The sequence below is a fragment of the Camelina sativa genome, chromosome 6 (assembly GCF_000633955.1).
Source record: "Camelina sativa cultivar DH55 chromosome 6, Cs, whole genome shotgun sequence".
Taxonomy (NCBI): domain Eukaryota; kingdom Viridiplantae; phylum Streptophyta; class Magnoliopsida; order Brassicales; family Brassicaceae; genus Camelina; species Camelina sativa.
In genome coordinates, this window is record NC_025690.1 from 19,897,933 (window position 1) to 19,922,254 (window position 24,322).

General features: G+C 36.2%; 7 protein-coding genes and 1 pseudogene across 9 annotated transcripts in view; 1 reads left to right on the top strand and 7 right to left on the bottom strand.

Annotated features, from left to right (window-relative positions):
* The window catches only part of LOC104792451, a 7,747-nt gene extending 2,833 nt beyond the window's left edge, over positions 1 to 4,914 (bottom strand). The window contains exons 1-15 of the mRNA XM_010518594.2: positions 4,648 to 4,914; positions 3,587 to 4,476; positions 3,430 to 3,507; positions 3,117 to 3,321; positions 2,860 to 3,019; positions 2,620 to 2,694; positions 2,321 to 2,413; positions 2,135 to 2,224; positions 1,962 to 2,043; positions 1,817 to 1,876; positions 1,695 to 1,747; positions 1,449 to 1,615; positions 901 to 1,120; positions 515 to 572; positions 362 to 418 (exon numbers count right to left, since the gene is read on the bottom strand). Of these exons, the coding sequence (XP_010516896.1) occupies positions 362 to 418; positions 515 to 572; positions 901 to 1,120; positions 1,449 to 1,615; positions 1,695 to 1,747; positions 1,817 to 1,876; positions 1,962 to 2,043; positions 2,135 to 2,224; positions 2,321 to 2,413; positions 2,620 to 2,694; positions 2,860 to 3,019; positions 3,117 to 3,321; positions 3,430 to 3,507; positions 3,587 to 4,465 (2,277 nt within the window). The 5' untranslated portion in view covers positions 4,466 to 4,476; positions 4,648 to 4,914. The remainder of the gene's footprint in view (positions 1 to 361; positions 419 to 514; positions 573 to 900; positions 1,121 to 1,448; positions 1,616 to 1,694; positions 1,748 to 1,816; positions 1,877 to 1,961; positions 2,044 to 2,134; positions 2,225 to 2,320; positions 2,414 to 2,619; positions 2,695 to 2,859; positions 3,020 to 3,116; positions 3,322 to 3,429; positions 3,508 to 3,586; positions 4,477 to 4,647) is intronic.
* On the top strand, positions 6,036 to 7,006 carry LOC104792452. The gene has a single exon (XM_010518595.2). It carries the CDS (start codon positions 6,155 to 6,157, stop codon positions 6,395 to 6,397), a length of 243 nt encoding a protein of 80 aa, XP_010516897.1. The 5' UTR covers positions 6,036 to 6,154; the 3' UTR covers positions 6,398 to 7,006.
* On the bottom strand, positions 8,410 to 10,083 carry LOC104792453 (pentatricopeptide repeat-containing protein At2g36730-like). The gene has a single exon (XM_010518596.2). It carries the CDS (start codon positions 10,003 to 10,005, stop codon positions 8,491 to 8,493), a length of 1,515 nt encoding a protein of 504 aa, XP_010516898.1. The 5' UTR covers positions 10,006 to 10,083; the 3' UTR covers positions 8,410 to 8,490.
* Positions 10,163 to 14,181, bottom strand: LOC104792454 (SWR1 complex subunit 2). 3 transcript variants are annotated; one of them, XM_010518597.2, is made up of 14 exons: positions 14,078 to 14,181; positions 13,815 to 13,905; positions 13,646 to 13,715; positions 13,449 to 13,520; positions 13,307 to 13,350; positions 12,936 to 13,209; positions 12,771 to 12,846; positions 12,579 to 12,698; positions 12,420 to 12,488; positions 12,270 to 12,312; positions 12,018 to 12,083; positions 11,729 to 11,839; positions 10,568 to 10,688; positions 10,163 to 10,481 (listed from the first exon to the last, which is right to left on the bottom strand). In XM_010518597.2, exons 2-13 carry the CDS (start codon positions 13,880 to 13,882, stop codon positions 10,598 to 10,600), a joined length of 1,104 nt encoding a protein of 367 aa, XP_010516899.1. In that variant the 5' UTR covers positions 13,883 to 13,905; positions 14,078 to 14,181; the 3' UTR covers positions 10,163 to 10,481; positions 10,568 to 10,597. The 3 variants fall into 3 exon arrangements, with proteins under 3 accessions (XP_010516899.1, XP_010516901.1, XP_010516902.1); XM_010518599.1 differs by lacking the exon at positions 14,078 to 14,181 and adding an exon at positions 13,981 to 14,071; XM_010518600.2 differs by lacking the exon at positions 11,729 to 11,839 and having other exon boundaries at positions 10,568 to 10,799.
* On the bottom strand, positions 14,684 to 16,409 carry LOC104792455 (UDP-glycosyltransferase 73C1-like). The gene has a single exon (XM_010518601.2). It carries the CDS (start codon positions 16,400 to 16,402, stop codon positions 14,831 to 14,833), a length of 1,572 nt encoding a protein of 523 aa, XP_010516903.2. The 5' UTR covers positions 16,403 to 16,409; the 3' UTR covers positions 14,684 to 14,830.
* LOC104792456 (UDP-glycosyltransferase 73C1-like) lies at positions 18,756 to 20,407 on the bottom strand. The gene has a single exon (XM_010518602.2). The coding sequence runs from the start codon at positions 20,326 to 20,328 to the stop codon at positions 18,853 to 18,855; it is 1,476 nt and encodes a 491-aa protein (XP_010516904.1). The 5' UTR covers positions 20,329 to 20,407; the 3' UTR covers positions 18,756 to 18,852.
* Positions 21,570 to 23,046, bottom strand: LOC104699271 (annotated as a pseudogene).
* On the bottom strand, positions 23,394 to 24,322 carry LOC104699272 (UDP-glycosyltransferase 73C4-like; the record flags this gene model as incomplete). Its single annotated transcript, XM_010414600.1, has 1 exon — positions 23,394 to 24,322. A coding segment is annotated over one exon (822 nt), but the record flags the coding sequence as incomplete, so codon positions are not given.

A 24,322-nucleotide genomic window follows, 5' to 3' on the forward strand; every position in this document is an offset into this window, starting at 1 on the left:
ATAGCCAATGCCTGAGACAGTAACATTCGGCTCTCTGGAGAAGTAACTCTGCCGCTGATCAGCCTCCATCTGATGTCAAGATTATTGATGGAACCTACATTAGTACTCCCTTGTTTTGTCCGTATTATTCCCAAAGAAGAATCTGAAAGCTTCTCGGCCCCACCAAGGAGTAACTTTTGTAATGTGGAGTTGATCCTCGTACAGTCCATGGAGCAAAACCAATTTCCTTTAGGTAATTCCTGTCAGAATATCATATTACCCTGTGTAAGGTGAAATCAGGGCAGACAATCTAAATATAATGATCGAATCTGTGAACAAACGCAGAAGATTGTAGGCTAGGGTTGAAGCTATATGTGGTCACCTTTAAATCCACAATATTCTGACTACTCAAACATCCAATGTGGTACTCCTTTTCGCACTGTTGCAAAAATAGAGAGAGTAAAAGTGGTAACTAATTTGATATGAAATTTACAGAATAATTTTATTCAAGATCTCATTTCGATTGAGAAAGTACCTGATCACATATTATGATTGTCCGGGGCCCAAATCCTGATCTACAAAAATCAGAACCACTGGAAAAAAATATTTTATTAGCTAAGATTGTGAAAATAAATACTTATTTAGTTTTATCTAATTTACCATTGGCTAGACATAAATACAAAACGCAGTTATCACATCAAAACCGGTGCTTTATAAACACTATAACAAAGACCTAATGGTCCACTAGAACAGGTAATTATTATAAGAAGCCTAGCAGTCTTCTGAAACAAGTGATTCAAGATAGACCTGATTGTCTCAGTACATGTGAGACCTATGAACCTTTCAGGACAGAATTGTCGAACAATTTTTAAGTATACAACACATATAGAAGAAGAATTTCGACTCAATCAGAATGATTACCTGCATAAGACACACCCATTTATTTCAGTTTCCAGGTTCTTGACGACGCGAATGCATCGTCCAGCTAACTGATCAACGGGGTCAACAGGATCAACTCCTTCTAGTTGCCCAACTGCAGAAGAATTACCATTATAGTCTCCAGCAATTTCGCTCTTGGATTTTTTCTCGCAGTATTTGCAATGCCAGTTACCACGAGGTATACTTGGAAGGGAAACGCATTCTACATAGACCAGAAAGATATGTTGAGCAAAAGTGACTGAAACTGCAGGAGAGTTATTGAGAACATAAGAATGCAGCAGACCCTCTTGTTTAAGATACGTGATCAGAAATGCAGCAAAGTGACAAATATGGGAAAGGTTCTCGAAATGATCCTGCTTGTTAATATATACATATCTATTTCTAGCTCAGGATTTTAATCATAAAAATTAATTAATCCTGCATGTCATATTTTACCAACAAGTGTAAGTATCGAAGTAGAAGCAAAAGTATTCAAGAGATAGAGAAAGAAAATGAAACGATGCTGCAAAATTGATTAAGTATAGCTTTACCTATGTGGAACGCTCTTGGGCAGCTATCGCAAAGCAATAGATTTCCACCATCAGCACAAATAACACACAAGTTATCATTTTCATTAGCAGAATATTTCCGACCTTGTGAGAAAGTAGTTGCCCATTCGTGAAGAGATACACCGTTAGATGTATATATATAAAAATAACTGCAACAACAGAGAATAATCAGACATTAAGGGAATGCAACAAAACCAATATACAAGAGACAAGAGAGCAAGTTCGCACGGTTTTCTACGAGATGCCCAGCCTGCATGAGCTTCGAACAGAGAGGGGCTCACCTGCTCACAAAATACCAAATTAAGAACTAACTGATAAGGCATAATGTTGTTCGTATAATATCCAAATACCTCAGACTTGCAACAGTAACAGAATATTCCAGCGCCCATTTTGTAGCCTCCAACCAATTTCTGCCCACAGTGATAAATGTCTCAAAAGAAAAGGACATGAAGACGGATATAACAATATAACGACACAATCGATAAAGTAAGTAACCTTTCCACGGGCATAGTATCCTAGTTCAGTTCCATCTGGTAATCCCCCTCTCTCAAACACTAATTTATGCAATCCGTGATCTCTGTATGAAAAAGGATTTAAGTAAGAAGATAATAGACGATAACCAGCCAGAATAAATGAAATTAAGGTTGCTATAAACAAATGATACCAACTTTTTTGTTAATCTATAACTCCTCTTTTTTGAAGAAACAGAAAAGGACACGCTTGTAAAATCCTCGGAAGTCACAGAATCTTGGGTCCACCTTCAACAAATACAACGAAACCAGATGCATCAAAACTAAGACTCTTTATCAGCAGTGTTGATTTGGCTAACATCATCATGAAGTAAAGATACCAACATCTTCTTAAATTTAGATCTGCAATTATTTTGAGAAGATATATTTGTCGAAGCACTGAGATAAGCCTTCCCAACCAAAGCTTGACGTAATGCCCTGAAATGCAAGGTGATGATTTAATATTGATAACCAAATCCAAGAAAGTAAGGACATGCACTAAACATAACATGCCACAGCGACAACGAAAATTATAAATAAGTCTTATCTTATGGTTTAGAAAGGTGTATTTTCTCATTCCATGATTGATGAAGATGCAAAATACACAACAGCAACAACAAAAAAAGCAACAAAATGGTACCAACTTTTTTGTTATCTTTCGAGTGCTATTTCCAAGTGGTGACATAAATACTGGAGATTGTGACGTGGATTCTGATGGCCTGAAAAGGTAAAACAAGACAGCAGAGAATTGAATATTTATACTCATGCATGATGCCCAAAGAAAAAAAAAATTCGCTACACAGAAGATGTAAATCTCAACAGAAGAAGAGACTTTCTTGTTACCAACTTTATGACAACGAGTACATAGAATAAAGGTTACCAACTTTCTTGTTATCTTCAATCTACTCTTAACCGGAGATGTTATGCATGCAGGAGCAATATTTAAAGTCCTTGTAGTAGAAGGGCTGGCCTGAGAAGTTTCTACCTCGGAGCATGACATACACAGAAACCCTCTATAGCCAAGAGAGGAAAAAGGGAAGACACCTAGAAAGCACAGGCATTGAAGTTCAATTTTAACCGCAAATCTAGGAAATCGATGAATATTAAAACAAGCTAGGGAGGAATAAGAAAACAGACCCACCTTTGCATCTTTTACAGGTAAAACATTTTTCTTTAGAAGCACTATTAACAGCGTCAAGAATTGTTGCTTCAAGTGCATGTAGAGGAGTGTTCCTACTAATCTTCAGAACATCTAGCAGGCTCTTACCATTCTCAAAGCAAATGTATTGTGATGCTCGTCTGTATTGCTTAGAAGCATGGATCTCAAATTTGGAAGTTGAAATAACCTACAAAAAACGGGAATAATTTATATATCAGAGTACGTCTGATAGAATAAGTAGAGATCATCAAAGTCAACCTGCATTCTAAGATGCAGGGTGGAAACACATTCTTACATTAGCCCAATCACATGAGGAACATGAGCACAAAATTCCACCATCTTTAATAATGCCACGGAGACCAAAGGCTTGAGACTGGCACATAAAGAAATCATTTTTCAGATTAAGCTAGAATGAAATGGTCATAAAAGCATACAGAAAAGAATAGCCTAACCTTAACAGTACCCATGTAAACCACCGGTAAACCATCGAGTATACCAGTCTCAAAAAGATCCCTCACAGTTTCTGGCCTCCTGCGGATTAAAATGGACTTGTCCGCCGTACGGCCAGAATGACTCTGTTCATCTAAACCCTCATGGTCAAACTCTGGTTCCGCAAGAACCTCTACATCCTCAGGCACCATGCTGTTTACCTTCTTCACTCGTAAAAGTGATTTATAGATCTGTGCGGTACGCTTAAAATATCCATGCCTTTTCTCCTTGGAAACACTATAGGATTTTCCCATGGTTCTGACTTTAGTTCGTAGTCCCTTAATCTCAAAACCTAGGCTTCCTTCTGACAGAATTTCAACAGGAATCTCTTCTTGCAACAGTTCTACAAAATTGATGTCATCAATTACAACATCGACTAATGAGCTACTGTCAGTCTCAACTACCGGACTTTTAGCCAAGCTGCCAGTAAGTAACCTCTCTTCCACAGCAATTTTCCCAGCGGGGCTTCCAACAAACGTACTCTTAATACAAGAGCTCCCACTAACGTTAGTTTGAGATATCGAGCTGCTGTGACACATATCAACTGAGCCATTTGTATCTCCACCACTTGCTGGTTTCGACTCCTCGAGATGATGATGATTCGACATTCCATTTTCCAACAACAACCCAGGAGTTTCATCTTCTTCGTGGAGCTTGGTGAATTTAGTCTTCCTAGTTCTAGTGTAAACAATAAAACCATTGACCTGAGTCGTTTTAATTCTCTTACAGCTAGTCCTACTCCTATCACCACCTTCCCCACATGAACCACCGTCTACGGACATCCGCTTAACCGGAGACTGCCAAACCGAACTGACACCGCCGCCTATAGACTCTTCCTTCATTGCAAACGAATCTGCTCTACAACACAATACTCCCCCAATGAAATATACACAGAAAAAAAAAAGGAGAAGTATGAACTAGTGACGACTGACGAGTAGATTCAGCAATCTAATCGTAATTTGCATAACAGGGTTTAGCTTTTCGAATCTGGTATAGATAAAGAAAAGACAAAAACGAAACGAACCTTGAAGAGTCTTAAAAACAAGGTCGATTACGAGACGAATCGAGGGAGATTTCAGGATTTAGAAGTTAACATCCGATCGAATCACAGTGAAATTAGGGTTCAGGCGAGGTTTTGTAAGTGGATCTGTACGAAGAAGAAGATGAAACCCAAATCCTTTGAGAGGTTGGCTATTAGGATTTTGCAGCCATTGGTAGGAGAAGAACGAACAAGATAGAGAAAGTGAGAGAGAGAGAGAGAGAGAGAGAGAGAGAGAGAAAATGCAGTAAATTACAGTCTACAAGGCAGTGGCAGATTTCGTAAATATAAAACCTTTTTAAGGACATTTCTTTAATTTAAAGTAATAGGGCTCAAGGCCCAGATGTTGCAAACGCGAAAATTTTGCGTTTTTTTCTCGTTTTGTTCTCTTTCTTCAAAATAACAGCGTTTATGATTTGCGTTTGTATATTTACAGTTTTGCACCTCCATTTTGATCATTCGTTTATTAACGGACGAATTGTTTGCTTTTTCCGATTTTTTTTTTTTTNTTTTTTTTTTTTGTGTGTCAGTTTATATTGTAGATTATTGTATCACCCGAAAAACAAATTATAAAATCTAAAGCTAAAAAAAAAACTAATGTGAGAAAACATCATACATACATTTTCATATAGTAATTTCATCTACATGCGAGAATAGGTAGATAATATCAATCAATACAAAAAAATATAAGCTAACACCTCATTTAACACCAACTATTTTGATATAATCTGGAGCTAACACCTCATTTAAAAGTTTTTATTTAAAAAAAATCTACATGAAAAGTCCATACAAAGGAATTCTATATTGTTTTTCATAGATATATAGAAACACAAAATAAATATAATATTAAAACTGTATTGCTATAACATAAAATAATTGCGTTTGTTTATAACTGTTTCGTCGGTCCATTTTGATCATTCGTTGACAAATTTTGTTGTTTGCTTTTGCTAGATTGGTTTTCCCCGAAATTTTTTTTTTTCCAAAATTATTTTGTATATTTTTGTAAACATACGTAGTTATATATATCACCCAAAATGTTTTTGGATATGCTTCGAAATTTTAAATAAATGAAAATGATAAATTCTAAAAGTAAAAAACAACAAATGTGACACCTATCAAATATTGAGAGTGCAAAATATGATGAACACTAATATACAGTATATGTCTAAAGCATTTTTCCTACTAAAAACTCTAATAACATTATACATTTTTATCCAATTTTCCATGCTTGAAATGGTAGATAATATTTTCTTTTAATACAAATCTTCAAGGGAAATCCATACAAAGGATATCTATCCTATTTTTCGTAGATATATAGAAACACGCTATAATTATATTGCATTCCTATAATATAAGATATATATCCACCAAAATATACAAAATATTAATTGGAAGTCAAATAATCATCACTTCTTTAGAATTATAAATAGAGAGACTTACTTACATATTATGGACTCATTCAGTTAAGAAAAAAAAAAACAATAAAAGGAAGATGGGTAAGAATTTGAGCATGATGCTGATGATGGTTTTGATAGTAGCGGCGATTGTGGTCGGAGGTGAAGCAAAATCGGAGGTACAATGCAGTATATTGTGTCGTCCCCATTGTCAATTTTCATCATCAGCAGGAGAATGTACCGACTGTCATAGAACGTGTAACCAATCTCCACCGGCTGCTACGAAGACAGATGTCCTTAAGAACCAGCACCTCAGCAGAAAATTTGGTCTAGCCAACTAATTTCTAACATATATAATATGGTGATTGTATGATTGTATTAATGGACAGTTAGTCCAACTGTTATTGCTTGAACTACTTCTACATTATATTTGTAATAATAAGATGAGATAATATATTCTTGTTTTCAATCTCATGCTCATAATAAATGGTGAAAAAATAATTAAAATACAAGAACATTATAAACATAACTTCTTATTGTGGAATTTAAATTATTGTGGTAGAATCAATATATATATTATATATCTCGTCATGTCTCTTACAATGTTTTCAACTTGGTGTGGTAACAGAGTAGCTAGCGATCATAAGAACTAGTGCACTAAAATCCCAATTGAAGGAAGCTATTAAAGACATATTCAAATTAAAAACTCATCATCGATCCATAAACTGTAGGGTAGTAATCATCAAGTTTATAACAGAAACCACAAACACAGATGAAAAGAGAGTGGGAGACAAGAGGGTGAACAATACAAACCAGAGAAGAAGTGAAACTATGAAACAACACAATTTGATTAGAACTCTCGAAGGGAAGACGATGCACACATCTTCTTCTTCAATCTCACGTCGAGGAAATGCCAAAGGATCCGATGTTGCCCTATCTACATATATATATAAAAGAGAACCCACTGGTTAAAACCGCGGGTTCCGACTTCCTCAGGTTCTTCAGAGAAGAGCCAACACCACCGTCATGTGTTTGGTTGTGTGGAGAGGGTTTTATAAATGATGCTTTTATGCTTTCTTTATAGACTCACACATATACGTATACAACTATACGCGCTTATGTCCCTTGTACGCTAGCATAATTTTATGATATTCGACCTTTAACAATGAATTATACTATATCATGTGATAGTATTTTACTCTTCTAGCTCTTCATTTGGAAGAAGAAAAAAAAGAAAGAAAGAAGAATTGATGTGTTGAGAAATTGGTGATTTGGGAATCTTCCAAGGGATATGCTAATATTGCGCATTAGCTACCCTTTTCACTTCAGCTCCAATCGCACTCCATGGATTATCATATCATATTGACATAAATCAATTTATGTTACTTTTCTTGCTTACTTTATGATGAAAACAATTTCATTGATTATCTTTTATGATGGAAATAACATTAATAAAACACCCACGAAATTAAACAAAAAATAATACCTATGACATTTATAGCTCCTAAGATGGATCATACGTATGCGATGACTTGACGTACGTACTTTTCCACTCGTAAATGCGTTGCAAACATCAAGTAACTACACTTTCTGGCATGCATACCTAATTAAGATACACATAATTGCATAAGTTATTAAACGTGAGAGGATTCAACGTATCAACTGCTACAATTTGGTGATGATCAATCTATCTTGTTAATTTGTTATGTTAGATTCACGTACGTTAGTAAGCTCTCAATGGATGTGTCTATGTGATATTGTTTGTTACTTTATCGGAAGAAGAAGTGCATGTAAAGCGAAAATCCAAAACGTTATATCTTTTCTTTATTTGATGTATGATTTTCATAATATTCAAGATTTTTTTTTTTTTAAATGAATCGTTATGAAAAGAAGCAAATCAATGAAATTAAGTCGGAGCCGCTAAAGACACAACTTTTGGTTTCAAGACTTTTTATAATGTGAAATAATGATAAAGAGTCTACTTTTTTATATTGTAAAACCTTGTTGAGAATCTTCCATTGGATATGCCATATTGCCATTGGCTACGTTTTTCTTCGTTGTTGCTCCATTCATTCGCACATCCATTTATATTTTCCAAATTTGAATTTACACTTTCAATGTATTTCAATTGCACTTGCCTATATCAAAAATTATACTTTACACTATCTGAAAATAAAAGAGTATATATATTCTGATTGGTTTCAAGTTTTTATTAAATTTATAAGAAAAACTTGGTGTTATTGATTATAAATTTTGTAAAAGATTATATTTGATTAATGTTTTTTCTAAAATACACAAAAATTTGACATAATGACATATGGTTGGGATATTACATTAAAACCCCAAAATAATAGTTTTTTTTTTAGAGTCATTCACTATAGAAAATCTTAAGTGTAATTTAAGAAACAAGAAGAGAGGTTAAGAAGATATGGATTCAGATCACACTAGACAACAAATGATTGTCATATGTCAAGTGATGAAACTTGAACAAATCTAATAACTCATAGATAGAAACATACTCAGAACGAGGATCATATCCAGAGAAAAATCTATGAACTGACCCTTCTAGCTCTAGACAACTCTCTCCTGCGATCTTCTTCATCTTAGTTTCCTTCATTACCTTCCTAACTTCAGCTGCTTCATCCCACATCCCCGCTTCCGCAAACCTATTCGCCACAATCACCATATTCCCACTTCTCTTTGGCTCTAACTCAATCAATCTCTTTTTTACTTTCTCTCCAATCCCTTTATCATCATCATCATGATGGATAGTACACGCAGAGAGTAGAGTTCTCCAAACAACCGCCTCAGGCTCAAAAGGCATTTTCTTTATAAAGTCATACGCCTCGTTTAGTCGACCTGCACGTACCAATATATCGACCATTGCACCATAATGAATCATCATTGGTTTGATCTTGTGTGTTATCTCCATTTCGTGGAAGTATCTGTACCCGTCCTGCACCAATCCCGTGTGGCTACAAGCGCATAAAACACCGAGAAATGTCACGTAGTTTGGTCTCACAGATGATTCTTTCATCATCTTCGAGAAAAGTTGAAGTGCTTCTCCTGCAAATCCGTATTGTGCTAATCCTACAATCATGGCGCTCCAAGTCCAAACATTTTTATCAGCCATTCTTTCGAAAACTAACCTAGCATACTCTAATCCACCAGACTTTGCATACATGTCAACAAGTGCAGTACCAAGTCTACATTTCAACTCTAACTCTCGTACCATCACCTGTGAATGTATCAATTTTCCCAAGCTCAAGTTACCAACACACGCAGAGAGCAAAACCACCATCGTCGTCTCATCCGGATAAAACCGCAAACCAATCATCTCTAGAAAACACTCAATCGCTAAACTGAACTTACCATTCTCAACGAGAGCAGTCATGATCGAGTTCCAAGAAACAAAATTTCTCTCAGTCATTTCGTCGAACACCTTCCTGGCGGAAGAAGTTTTCTTACAAGTACCATAGAGATGAATAAGATTGTTCCCAACATAGACATCAGAATCAAACCCATGTTTAAAAACCTCGACTTGGATCTGTCTCCCTGCAGTGAGACCTAAAAACGAAGCACAAGCCTTGAGAAGAAAAGGAAAAGTGAGCTTATTAGGTTTGATCCTTCGTCTCTTCATCTCAGAGTAAACCCAAATCGATTCTACAGGAGAGTCACTCGATGAATAGCCTCTGCTGAGCATATTCCAAGTGGAAGGAGTCGAATCTGAAGAGTGTAGCAGAAGGGTTCGCCCAAAAGTAAGGTCCTTGGCGTGAGATAGTGAAGATACTCGTACAAGCTCGCTGATGATAAAGCTGTCATTTTGGAGAGCGGAGAAATGGACTTGGCCATGGATTTGTAAAAGATGTTTGATTGAGGAACAAAGCTTGAGTAAGATAAGGCATTGGTGTTTCTTTGATTTGAAGCTTGACTCTGAACTACGAATCATTCTACTTCCTTGTAATGATGTCAAATGATGCCATTGGATTTGGAGCTCTGAGTCTGAGTAAAAGGCATAAAGTTCCAATTTTTCAAATCAGTGTTTTATTTATAGCTTTGGAGTTTGGTTTAACAGAACCGAAGTAAAATCTAAAGTTCATTCGGTTCGGTTAAATGTGAAATTGATATTACCTGAACCAATAAAATATAATCTTTCATGTCACAAGTTAAGTAGAGAGAGAATTACATGAATTTACAAGGTCAACAAAATATATAAAATTACACTTTTTTTCCTCTCTGATTCGGTGATGGTGTCGTAGGTTCTGGTTGGGAGGATCAATCTCTCTGATTCGAGTGCTGTTTCAATTTCAAGCTCTGATCATGAAAACTTCCTCCATTAATGTTCTTCTTATCTCTGACAACCGAAATCATTTAATGATTTTATACACATACTGGTTGTGGGAAGTTCCAATCATGTGATGTGAGCTGCAGGTTATACAGAACATGATTACGACTGTAAGTGGCATGATCATGTTTCAAGGAAACAAAGGCTTTTGTTTGTATATACTAACCAAAGCAGAGTAGGGAGAGGTGGTTAATTATTATTCTGAATCTTCTTCTTCTTCACTTTCTTCTTCAGACTCGAACCTAAGGAAACGAGCTGAGTTTCTGAGGGTAAATGATTTGTTTAGCCTCGGAATCTTTGTTCTCTTTTGTTTCGTTGTAAAACCTTTCGCTACAAGTGTATCGAACAAATCTCCCATTTCCATTTTCTTTCTCAAACCATCGTGTTCGTCCATGAACCTTCAAAAGAACCACAACATAACATGTGTGGAATATATCAGATTCTAAAACTAGAGTTAAATGGCAATGTAAAAAGCGTGTTTCCCTGACAACGTTCATTTGTTTTGATCCATTGGGAGGAAATAAAGAATGAATATATCTATTGATGAAATCAAAGATGCAGATATTTTTAAATTACCTTTCACGTATTGCTTTGAAGGCGTCTTTAGTTGCATAAGGAAGACCAGTTTTTGGATCTCGGTACCTGTATCATCACCAATACACAACAGTTAAAAACTAGTTTTACTGTTTTAGAATTGCAGAGAAAAGATAAATCAAGTTGCTTGGGTAGAACATCATTTTTTTCAACAGGAGGATAACAAAAAAAACGCTCATTCCACGCAATCTTTTTCTTCCAATGAAAAAGTACAAGAATGGGAAAGACTCTTACTTGGCAGGTAATCCCGTAATCACACATACAGCTTTATCTGGATCTGGAAAAGAGAAAACAAACCAATATACAGACAGAGATCAGTATAGAACTATAGATCAACATGATTTATGGTCATCTCTAAACACAACTCAGAACAAAATTACTTACAGGGAACAGACTTCGTTGACAACTCTGAATTGAACGACGCACCATTACTGAATTCTAAATAGTTGCATCCTGCATGTAAAGTTAGAAGTTAAACAATACAGATCTTAGTCTGGAAATATCCGTTTAGATTGGAAAACTTATTTTGCTGGGAGAGCTTACCATCTTTTGAAATATACCGAATCTGAGGACCCTTGTAGACTGCTTTATGCACAATCGCTTTCTTTTTCACTTCTTCTTCCCTTGCCAAGACACGTTCTAAATTCCTCAAATTCATGATTTCTGCAAAACACCTGACGTTAGCAATTTGAGTTTCTGACAGAAAAAAACTGATGCAGCATCATNGTTTAGCCTCGGAATCTTAGTTCTCTTTTGTTTTCTTGTAAAACCTTTCGCTACAAGTGTATCGAACAAATCTCCCATTTCCATTTTCTTTCTCAAACCATCGTGTTCGTCCATGAACCTTCAAAAGAACCACAACATAACATGTGTGGAATATATCAGATTCTAAAACTAGAGTTAAATGGCAATGTAAAAAGCGTGTTTCCCTGACAACGTTCATTTGTTTTGATCCATTGGGAGGAAATAAAGAATGAATATATCTATTGATGAAATCAAAGATGCAGATATTTTTAAATTACCTTTCACGTATTGCTTTGAAGGCGTCTTTAGTTGCATAAGGAAGACCAGTTTTTGGATCTCGGTACCTGTATCATCACCAATACACAACAGTTAAAAACTAGTTTTACTGTTTTAGAATTGCAGAGAAAAGATAAATCAAGTTGCTTGGGTAGAACATCATTTTTTTCAACAGGAGGATAACAAAAAAAACGCTCATTCCACGCAATCTTTTTCTTCCAATGAAAAAGTACAAGAATGGGAAAGACTCTTACTTGGCAGGTAATCCCGTAATCACACATACAGCTTTATCTGGATCTGGAAAAGAGAAAACAAACCAATATACAGACAGAGATCAGTATAGAACTATAGATCAACATGATTTATGGTCATCTCTAAACACAACTCAGAACAAAATTACTTACAGGGAACAGACTTCGTTGACAACTCTGAATTGAACGACGCACCATTACTGAATTCTAAATAGTTGCATCCTGCATGTAAAGTTAGAAGTTAAACAATAGAGATCTTAGTCTGGAAATATCCGTTTAGATTGGAAAACTTATTTTGCTGGGAGAGCTTACCATCTTTTGAAATATACCGAATCTGAGGACCCTTGTAGACTGCTTTATGCACAATCGCTTTCTTTTTCACTTCTTCTTCCCTTGCCAAGACACGTTCTAAATTCCTCAAATTCATGATTTCTGCAAAACACCTGACGTTAGCAATTTGAGTTTCTGACAGAAAAAAACTGATGCAGCATCATAAATCCAAACCTGTTTGAGCAGCTTCAAGCAGCATTTCTTCTTGTGTCATCCGTTTTTCCTCCCCTACTTTTTTCCTTTGTATTGGCTGAACAATCACAAGAAGGAAGTCAACATGGCAAGACTAAAACTATGAAAATGCAGCCATTAGCTAATGAGGATGAGTTCTGTGGAAACCTTTGTTGTCGCCTGTATAGCAGCACGCAACGCATCTCTTTCTGCTTGCCGCACAACTACTGAAGTCCGAGTAGATTTCCTAATGACCTTCTCCCCTTCCATATCTTCTTGTGCTTCATTCTCATCTTTTTCGTCTTGTTCCTTATTTCCCACTTCTTCACCTGGCTTCTCATCTCCAGGAGTATCTTCTAATTTCGAAATTACCTTCGTCTTCTTCTTCTTTTTCTTTGATGCAGGTTTCCCAGGGTAAATCAGCCGCTTCTTTGGCAGATCCCTGCAACAATGTGTACAATTGTAACAAAACTAAAGCAAATTTACATAATAGTCATCAATCACATAATGAGCTTCTGAAAATGCCAAACGAGACAAACCTCTCGACTTTTTCATTTTCTGCTACTGCTTCAGGCTCGGGCTCCTATTCCAAAACACAAGGCAAATCAAAGAAGCTTAATAAGAATGGAACAGCTTGGTGAAGAATAAGAACTGAATATACAAGCAGCATGTAAAAAATACATCGTCATTGAAGTCGCTGTCAAATTCATCAGCAACTTCACCTTCTGCTTCATATTCATCATCATGTTCTTCCTGCATATAGCAAAGATAAAAGGGAGATATATAAATTGACAACATACATACAAAAATATCTCTGCAATAGTATCTGATTTTTCCATTATGTATTATAACATCTATCAATTTATAACAAAACAAACCTCTTTAAGAGCTTCTTGATTCCAAAACTGTTCATCTTCTTCTACTTCGTCATCAAGCAACTTGGTCATCCTTGCAGACAAGAAAAGTAATGAGACTAAAAAGATTCCAAAAACACAAACACACACATTCATCAAGTAAGAAGCTTTTTAGCTCGAAGTTGTTTCTCACCGTTTACCCCGAGTTGCTCGGGTTGTACGGTCCAAGAACACCACTGGCTCCTCTTTATCGCTTTCCATTGATAACCTCTGCAAGTTCACTCCTTTAACCAAACAACATTAGGGTTTTTACGAAAATTTCGATGAAATCAAAATCTAAAGGAACAAAAAAAAAAAACCTAAAATCTGAGTGAGAACACAGTGATTGATCTACGAAGAGCCCACGAAAGCAAAAGGAGTGAGAAGTGAATTGTTTGATGAGCTTTAAAATCTCACCTTGGGGAGAATTAGGTTGGAGGAGTTTATTTCGACGAGCACGTCCTCGCCGGCGACCACCGCACTGATTCTTTTCACCCTTTTTGATTCACTTTTCCACGTGGCAGTGGTTCGTAAACAGCTATTATTGAACTTGAGATATTATTATTGGGCCTTTATGTAAAGATAATTTTAAAGCCCATTATATATTTTTTTAACTAGGAAAATTACTTTGAGTGAAAAAGTGAACACTTATGTTGTCATTTGTCAATACACTGTCTGATGTCTCTTTCGTTATGTCATCTTTTAAGATAAGAACATCATGAACAGTTGTCATGATCGAGGGGAGAGAGTTTTTGATAAGTCTTAAGGAGCCGCAAGAAGCAAGCAATATTGAAGTTGAGTTATATCCTCCTCATGCAGGACCACTTGATGAGCAGGTTTCTACACTCTTCTTCGACAACTAAAACGAATTTTTGAAATTGTGTTTTTCTTCTACTTTCTCCATAACTTTTTTTTTTTTTCGCGTCTTCTGAATTGAGTTACATAATTTTAATAGACGTCGATTACTTAATAATCTTAGTATGATATTATTTTTTAGATTCGTGAGTATAGGCAATTTTTGAATAAAATTTTTATGAATTTTTCTTCAACAAAGGTGTAATCAGAGAACCAACGTAACGTACAATAGTTTTCTTTTTTGGATGAAACCAAAATCAAAGAAGCAACGTACGTTCATTTTCTTTTTTTGGGTAAAACCAAGAAACGTTACAATCAGTTATTGGATTGTACTGCCCGTTGCATTATGTCTTGTAGCAATAATGTGATGTTGGAATGAGAAGAGCCTCCTTCCTCCACAGCCCTGTGAGCTAATTCTCCAAGCTCTTTGACTCTTTTTCTTCTCTCCTTAGCATCATTACTATCACCCATTAACTCTTCCACTGCCTTCTTTACCCCTTCTTTATCCACCAACACTCCTATTTTCTCTTCTTCTCCCCATCTCATGACCTCTTCAACCCCGACACTTACACCTACTTTTAGCACCTGCACAACCAGTTTCTGGTTGCAGAACTGATCTCCAAACAATGGCCATGTGAGAAATGGAACTCCCGAGGTGATTCCCTCTAAAGTTGAGTTCCATCCACAGTGTGTCAAGAATCCTCCAACGGCAGGATGTGGAAGGATAAGCATTTGAGGCGACCATCCTCTTATGAGAAGGCCTCTCTCTTTGATTCTTTCTATAAAACCGCTCTCTGAGATCCAGTAAACTAACTCGTTATACCTCTCCCAACCTCTTATGATCCAAATGAATGGTCTTTGGGATTCCTCGAGGCCTAACCCGATCTCTTTGAGCTGAGACAGAGGAAGATTGCATACACTTCCAAGGCAAACATATAGCACAGACCCTTCTTCTTTAGAATCAAGCCATTTAATACACTCTTCTTGATCAATGGCCGCCTTGTTTCCCCTCTCAGCTTTGTCTTCTCCTACCTTGTTGCACAAGGAAACCGGTCCGATGCTCCATACCTTACTCGCTTTAACTTTCTTGTAGTCTCTAACATAAGCTGGCTCAAGCTCTTCAAAGGTGTTAACAATCATACCATACGAAGTGTTATCCGCTTCTGTCATTCCTTCAGAAAACTCTTTCCAATCTCCAGGAGCTAAGATAGTTGGAAGATGAGATTTTGTGAACTCAACTTTGTCAGGGAAATTTGGAATGGAGAAGTACGCCTTTTCAGACTCTAACGCTTCCACGAACTCGTGGTTTTGGTGCATAATATGCATACAAAGAAGATTGAAGCAACACATGCCATGAAAGATGATTTTTGGTATGCCAAGGTTCTTGGCAACTCTGTTTGTATAAGGCAAACACATGTCGGCTATTATGCAGCTTGGCCTAGGTTGAATCTCTTTCAAGAGCTCCTCCACCGGTTCCCCCAGCATATTAATTGCTTGAAAGAAGGTTAATGACGCCCCTAACGAATCGAGCAAGTCCAAATTCTCATGTCCTTCCGGTAAACCCGATTCTTGAGATGGAAACTTTATCTGCACAAGATTGATGGGCAAGCCGGACTGGATGGCCCGGCTGAGAACGTTCTTGAACCGGGCTGCGTTGTGAGGCGTCGTGACAATGGTTATAGTCACCCCTCGCTGAGCCAAGAGCCTTGCAATATCGACCATGGGTATCATGTGACCTTGAGCCATGAAAGGGAAGAGAACAAAGTGAAGAGAAGGAAATTGGTGGCTAGTTTCGGATGCCATGAGATTAAGTTGTTTTTGTTTTTGTTTTGCTTTGATTCTGATTTTGTGTGTTTCTCTGTGCAACACATGTATATTTATATTCATCGACTCATGAAAAGGATAAATAGCCATGAAAAGAAACCCATAATTAAAATGTGTGATGTAAGAAAGAACAAAAAGCAAATTGGCTTATTAGTTACAGTTACAGAACACCGAGTGGTTCACAATACTATTATAATATAGGATTTGTTTGCATACGAGTACATTTTGGAAACTTAATTGGCAAACTAATACGTTTACTATTCAAAATTGGAAAATTAGGTGTTGTGTAATAGAGAATGTGTGAGATAGCAGAGATTGGGGACATATGCTTAGATGAGAAGATTACCAAAAGAGGTATGTGTGTGGGTGTGAAATAAAGTTTTTTTTCTTTCAATCATAATTATTCAAATAATTGTTAATATAATTTTTTTTAGAAATTTTTTTAGATACAAAAAAATCTATATTTTTCCTTTATAATTTGATAAGAATTTTATTTCATAATTTATATATATATTATATACATCTTATGTATCCATACACTTTATTTAGTGTACACATATCTATACACTTTATTAAGTTTACAAACACACAATATTAAGTGTACATATGTAATTTGAACAAAACCATTGTGATACAAATATCTTAAACCCTAAGAATTAAACAAATTACACAAATTACATTTGTACACTTAATAATGTGTACGGACATTTGTACACTTAATAATGTGTATATACATCTGTATACTTATTAATGTGTACGGATACAAAATTTGTAAAAAATATTTAACGTTATCAAACAAAATTATCAAACAAAAAAATATATCAAATTATAAAGAAAAAAAAACAGAGATTTTTATACATTTTTAAAATTTTCAAAAACAGGAATTTGCTAATTGTAAATAGTAATTGTCAGTGTTCAAGAAAGCGGTCTAGGCGGCCGTCTAGGCGCTAGGCGTTCAGCAGACGCCTAGATAACCGTCTAAACCGCTTAAAATTATATTAATTTAATTTAAATATATATATTTATGATTTTTAACTATATATATTTAAATTATTAAGTTTTATACATGTATACATAATTATAAATGTTTATATGTTGTTAATATAACTTAAATAAATGTATTTTTCTTATTTTTGTTTATAATTTATGATTTTTAAAAAATTTCTAACATATATTTGTATATAATTTTATATATATAATGTTTTATGTTGTAAACGCCTAAACCGCCTAAAACCCGTCTAGGCTCTGATTAAGCAATTTAGGCGCTAGGCGCTGGGTCACCGCCCAGATACCGCCTAACGCTTTCTTGAACAATAATGATTGTACTAATTTTACAATTATGGTTTGAAAAGTGTCTATTTTTCCAAATAACTCTATAATATATCAATGTCGGGAGCTCAAGTGTTCTTTCGTATTCATAATTTCATATCAGCCCAAAAAAGTAAGACAAAATATCTTTGAGAACTACGTCGAAATTATAGTGAAGATTTCACAGCAGCAGAAAAAAAAAACAAATATTGGGTGAAAGAATTTAGAAATTAACAAACAAACTCGAACTCTCGGGATCTCCTTCTTCTTTTTATAACATTTGGACAACAAACCTAAAGGAACAAAAAAAAAACCAAAATTTAAGTGAGAACACAGTGATTTAAGAAGTGCCCACGAAGGCAAGAGTGAGAAGTGAATTGTTTGATGAGCTTAAAAATCTCACCTTGTGGAGAATTAGGTTGGAGGAGTTTATTTTGACGACACGTCCTCGCCGGCGACCACCGCACTGATCCTTTTGACCCTTTCGATTCACTTTTCCACGTGGCATGGTAAAGGTTATCGAACTTTAGATGTTATTGGGAAGTCAGATAAATTTTAAAGCCCATATTATATTTGTAACTAGAAAAATTACAATATACGTAATATATAAGTGAAAAGTGAACATAAAAGGGTATGACCAAACATGTAACATTTTTATTGTCACTACTTGTCATATATTACAAGTCTCTTTATCTTTTAGTTTTGCATTATATATAGTATTATCTTTAAGATATAAACATCATGAACAGTTGTCATGATCGATGGGAAAGAGTTGTTGATGCGTCTTCAACAAGAGTGAACAAACAAAAGTGTTGACATGTCTAAACTCTTGAGGAGCCGCTAGAAGCAAAGTTGCGATCCTCCTCATGCAGGACCACTTGAGAAGGTTTCTACACTCTTATACAACTAAAAATAATATTAGAACTTGTGTTTTTCTTCTACTTCATTGTACATAAGTTTTTTTTTTCTCTGTCTTTTTTAATTGGGACGTTACATACTTACTAACTTACATATTAATCATGTACTAACTTATTAGAAGAACAGGCTGTGAGTAACTGAGTATGATCATCATATTATAATTAGATTTGAGAGTATATAAAATTTTAAATAAAAAAAATATTACGAATTTTTCTTCAACAAGAACTGACGTTACAATCATTTTCTTTTTTGGATAAAACCAAGAAACGTTACAATCAGTTCTTGGATTATGCCTGCAGTTGCATTATGTCTTGTAGCAATAATGTGATGTTGGAATGAGAAGAGCCTCCTTCCTCCACCGCCTTGTGAGCTAATTCTCCAAGCTCTTTGACTCTTTTTCTTCTCTCATTAGCATCATTACTATCACCCATTAACTCTTCCACTGCCTTCTTTACCCTTTCTTTATACACCAACACTCCTATTTTCTCTTCTTCTCCCCATCTCATGACCTCTTCAACCCCGGCACTTACACCTACTTTTAGAACTTTCACAACCAGTTTCTGGTTGCAGAACTGATCTCCAAACAATGGCCATGTGAGCAATGGAACTCCCGAGGTGATTCCCTCTAAAGTTGAGTTCCATCCACAGTGTGTCAAGAATCCTCCAACGGCAGGATGTGGAAGGATAAGCATTTGAGGGGACCATCCTCTTATGAGAAGGCCTCTCTCTTTGGTTCTTTCTTTAAAACCGCTCTCTGAGATCCAGTCAACTAACTCGTCATACTTCTCCCAACCTCTTATGACCCAAATGAATGGCCTTCGGGATTCCTCGAGGCCTAACCCGATCTCTTTGAGCTGAGACAGAGGAAGATTGCATATACTTCCAAGGCAAACATATAGCACCGACCCTTCTTCTTTAGAATCAAGCCATTTAATACAATCTTCTTGATCAATGGCCGCCTTGTTTCCCCTCTCAGCTTTGTCGTCTCCTACCTTGTTGCACAAGGAAACCGGTCCGATGCTCCATACCTTACTCGCTTTAACTTTCTTATAGTCTCTAACATAAGCTGGCTCAAGCTCTTTAAACGTGTTAACAATCACACCATACGAAGTGTTATCCGTTTCTGTCATTTCGTCAATAAACTCTTTCCAAACTCCAACAGGTAAGAGCATTGGCAGCTGAGCTTTTGTGAACTCAGCTCTGTCAGGGAAATTTGGAACGGAGAAGTACTCCTTTTCAGACTCTATCGCTTCCAAGAGCTCGTGATTTTGGTGCATAATATGCATACAAAGAAGATTGAAGCAACACATGCCATGAAAGATGATTTTTGGTATACCAAGGTTCTTGGCAACTCTGTTTGTATAAGGCAAACACATGTCGGCGATTATGCAGCTTGGCCTAGGTTGAAACTCTTTCAAGAGCTTCTCCACGGGCTCCCCCAGCATATTAATTGCTTGAAAGAAGGTTAATGACTCCCCCAACGAATCGAGCATGTCCAAATTCTCATGTCCTTCCGATAAACCCGATTCTTGAGATGGAAACTTTATCTGCACAAGACTGATGGGCAAGCCGGACTGGATGGCCCGACTGAGAACGTTCTTGAACCGGGCTGCGTTTTGAGGCGTCGTGACAATGGTTATAGTCACCCCTCGCTGAGCCAAGAGCCTTGCAATATCGACCATGGGGATCATGTGACCTTGGGCCATGAAAGGGAAGAGAACAAAGTGAAGAGAAGGAAACTGGTGGCTAGTTTCGGATGCCATGAGGAACTCTCTTAATTATGTTCTTTTTGGTTTTTTGTTTTGCTTTGATTCTGATTTTGTGTGTGTGTGTGTTTCTGTGCAATACATATATATTTATATTCATCGACTCATGAAAAGGATAAATAGCCTTGGAAGTTAAGGAGATAATTAAAATGTGATGTAAGAAAGAACAAAAAGCAAATTGGCTTATTCGTTACAGTTACAGAACCGAGTGGTTCACAATGCTAAGTAAAATATCATAATATATCGTGTCAGGAGCTCAAGTGTTCTTTCGTATTCATAATTTCATATAATCCAAAAAAGTAATAGAAAATATCTTTGAGAACTACTTCGAAATTATAGTGAAGATNAAAAAAAAAAAAAAAAAAAAAAAAAAAAAAAAAAAAAAAAAAAAAAAAATTGGGTGAAAAAATTTAGAAACAAACAAACCTCAAAGCATAAAAAAAAAGGCCCCATCATGACCTAAAGGAACAAAAAAAAAATCAAAGTGTTTGATGATGTCTTAAAAAAAAAAAATCAAAGTGTTTGATTTATTTGTTTTCTTACTCCAGATTTGATGATTGATCTTTGTAGGATATTATATTAGAATCCTGTTAATACATTTTCTTATGTCAAAATATTTTGATTGTTGAAACTTCAGATTGGTAACAGAACAAATCCAACGGATTAATTATAAGTTGTGAATGTTAGTAGATTTGAAAATCATCTTAGGATTTGAAATTTTATGTGATTGATTGATTCGTAAAACCACACCAGTGGAATTAGAAAAGTCAAGCAAACTGGATTTGAAAATCATAAAAAGTGGAATTAAAAAATTAAATTACTATTGAACGTATGGATCTTTTCCTCTATCATTTCTGAATCTCTCACTTTTTTTTTTTTTCATTTGTTTTTTTAATGAATATTTTTAAGGAGGAGATTTAAGATGTACGGCTGCTAGAGTTTATGTTATTTTTAATACTAAAATCTTCAAAAAATAAAAAAAAATATCAACCAATTGAAGTATCAGAGCTTTTTGAAAATTTTAGAATTGAAAACTTATAGTAGCCGTCTTAAACCTCCTCCTTAAAAAATTTCATAAAAAGGAAAAAAAAAACTAAAAACAGTGAGAGGTTCATAAAAAATTTTGAAATTTCATCAACCAATTGCAGTTTTAAAATTTAACATTTCAAGCAAATCTAGACCGCATACAACGGAAATCATATAGATAACTATCATAATATTACTAAACAATGATGTAATCAGTTCTTGGATTTCACCAGCTGCATTATGTCTTGTAAGAAGACAGTAATATTAGAATGAGAAGAGCCTCCTCCCTCCACAGCCTTGTGAGCTAATTCTCCAAGTTCTTTGGCTCTTCTTCTTCTTCTCTCTTTTGCTTCATCACTCTCACCCATTAATTCTTCAACTGCCTTCTTCACTCCTTCTTTATCCACCAACACTCCTATCTCCTCCTCTTCTCCCCATTTCATAGGCTCCTCAACACCAACTTTGACTCCAGATTTTAGTACCTCCACAACCAATTTCTCGTTGGCGAATTGATCTGCAAATAGCGGCCATGTAAGCAATGGTAGACCAGCGGTTATCCCCTCTAGAGTTGAGTTCCATCCGCAGTGTGTTAAGAATCCTCCAATGGAAGGATGTGAAAGGATAAGCATTTGTGGAGACCATCCTTTTATGAGAATGCTTCTATCTTTGATTCTTTCTTCGAAACAACTCTGTGTTATCCACTCAGCTAACTCATTATACTTCTTCCAGCTTCTTATGACCCAAATGAAACGTCTTTTGGATTCCTCGAGGCCTAGTCCGAGCTCCTTAAGCTGATCCAGAAGAAGATTGCAGATACTCCCTAGGCAAACATAGAGCACCGAACCTTCTTCTTGAGAATCAAGCCATTTAAGACACTCATCTTGATCAATGGTCGCCTTGTTTCCCCTCTCAGCTTTGTCCGTTCCTGACTTGTTGCACAAGGAAACAGGTCCAATGGACCATACTTTTCCGGCCCTTGCCTCTTTGTAGTCTTTGACATAAGCAGGCTCCAATTCGTGAAATGTGTTGACGATCACACCATATGATTTGTTAAATCAAATAAACTTTCCACTCTCCATCAGCATCAGTTTCGACATGAACTTGAGGTTCCCTAAATTTGATCCTGTCAGGGAAATAAGGGATGAGGAAATACTCTTTGTTTGACTTTATAGTGTCGAAGATCTCACGGTTTCTGCGTAGAAGTAGCATACACAGAAGATAAAAGCATGACATGCCATGGAAAACGATCTTTGGTATGTTGAACTTGTTGGCGATTTTGCTTGTATAAGGCAAACACATATCAGAAATAAGACAGTTTGGTCTAGGTGTCATCTCTTCCATGAGCTTCATGACCGGTTCTTCAAGCGTGTTAACCGCTTTAAAGAAATGTAGAGTTGAATCCATTGATTCAAGCAAATCCAAATTCTCCTGTCCTTCTGGTAACCCAGCTTCTTGATGTGGAAACTTGACATGCACTATGTTGATGGGCAAGCCAGACTCAATGGAACGGCTTAAGACATTTTTGAACCTTGCTGCGTTGTGAGGCGTTGTGATAATGGTTATGGTTGCACGGCGCTGGGCCAAAAGCCTTGCGATATCAACCATGGGAATCATATGGCCTTGAGCCATGAAGGGGAAGAGAACAAAGTGAAGTGAAGAATGTGAGTGGTGACTATCTTCAGAAGCCATGTCTGCTCCAGATTTTTATTTCGTTTGGAATATGAGTGTGTGCATGTGAGCATATAAATATATAGATGCAAGAAAATCGTGATTATATAGAACAAGAAAAACATTTAACCATATGTAATAGATGACGTAATTAGTATTGAGACTAAAGAAGGAAGATAATCTCCTGAAGAAAAAAAAAATGATTACACAGATAGAAATATATTATATAAAATAATTTATAAAAGGAATACAATATGTGCACACACAAAAAAAAAGGAATACAATCTACAGCATTTTTGTTAATTTACCAAAATCAAATAAAGAAATCTACACGTACCAAGCAAAAAGAGTTTTGTATACTGTTTTTATTTTTTAATCATCAATTCATCATCATGAGATGATAGGTCAAAATTTTAAAACAATTTGTTCTTAATTTAAACCCTCCAAAAACATAAATTTGTATTTACAAAAATATTCAAACAGATTGTACTTGACGTATGTCTTGTAAAAACAATGTGATGTTAGAATGAGAGGAACCTCCTTCTTCCACAGCCTTGTGAGCTAATCCTCCAAGCTCTTTGACTCTTTTTGTTCTCTCTTTTGCATCATCACTCTCACCCATCAAGTCTTCAACTGCCTTCTTCACTCCTTCTTTATCCACTAACACTCCTATTTTCTCCTCTTCTCCCCATTTCATGACTTCTTCAACCCCAACACTTACACCAGCTTTTAGTACTTGCACTACCAGTGTTTGGTTGCAGAATTGGTCTCCAAACAGCGGCCATGTGATCAATGGAACGCCCGAGGTGATTCCTTCGACAGTCGAGTTCCATCCACAATGTGTTAAGAATCCTCCAACGGAAGGATGAGAAAGGATAAGGACTTGAGGTGCCCACCCTCTAATGAGAAGTCCTCTCTCTCTGATTCTTTCTTCAAAACCGCTCTCCACCATCCACTCAGATAGTTCATTATACTTTTCCCAACCTCTTATGACCCAAATGAAAGGTCTTTGGGATTCCTCAAGGCCTAGACCAAGCTCCTTGAGCTGAACTAGAGGAAGATTGCAAATACTTCCTAGGCAAACATAGAGCACCGAACCTTCTTCTTTAGAATCAAGCCATTTAAGACACTCATCTTGATCAATGGTCGCTTTGTTTCCCCTCTCAGCTTTATCTACTCCTGCCTTGTTGCACAAGGAAACAGGTCCAATCGACCATACGTTTCCGGCCCTTGCGTCTTTGTAGTCTTTGACATAAGCAGGCTCCAACTCTTCAAATGTGTTGATGATTACACCATA

Excerpts from the sequence above, each read along its gene's own strand:
- LOC104792452 (XM_010518595.2), top strand. The coding sequence starts at position 6,155 with ATGGGTAAGAATTTGAGCATGATGCTGATGATGGTTTTGATAGTAGCG.
- LOC104792453 (XM_010518596.2), bottom strand. The coding sequence starts at position 10,005 with ATGATTCGTAGTTCAGAGTCAAGCTTCAAATCAAAGAAACACCAATGC.
- LOC104792454 (XM_010518600.2), bottom strand. The coding sequence starts at position 13,882 with ATGGAAAGCGATAAAGAGGAGCCAGTGGTGTTCTTGGACCGTACAACC. Across the intron at positions 13,521-13,645 it reads ATCAAGAAGCTCTTAAAGAG|GAAGAACATGATGATGAATA; the intron begins GTTTGTTTTGTT and ends TGCTATATGCAG. Across the intron at positions 13,210-13,306 it reads GAAAATGAAAAAGTCGAGAG|GGATCTGCCAAAGAAGCGGC; the intron begins GTTTGTCTCGTT and ends ACATTGTTGCAG.
- LOC104792455 (XM_010518601.2), bottom strand. The coding sequence starts at position 16,402 with ATGAATATAAATATACATGTGTTGCACAGAGAAACACACAAAATCAGA.
- LOC104792456 (XM_010518602.2), bottom strand. The coding sequence starts at position 20,328 with ATGGCATCCGAAACTAGCCACCAGTTTCCTTCTCTTCACTTTGTTCTC.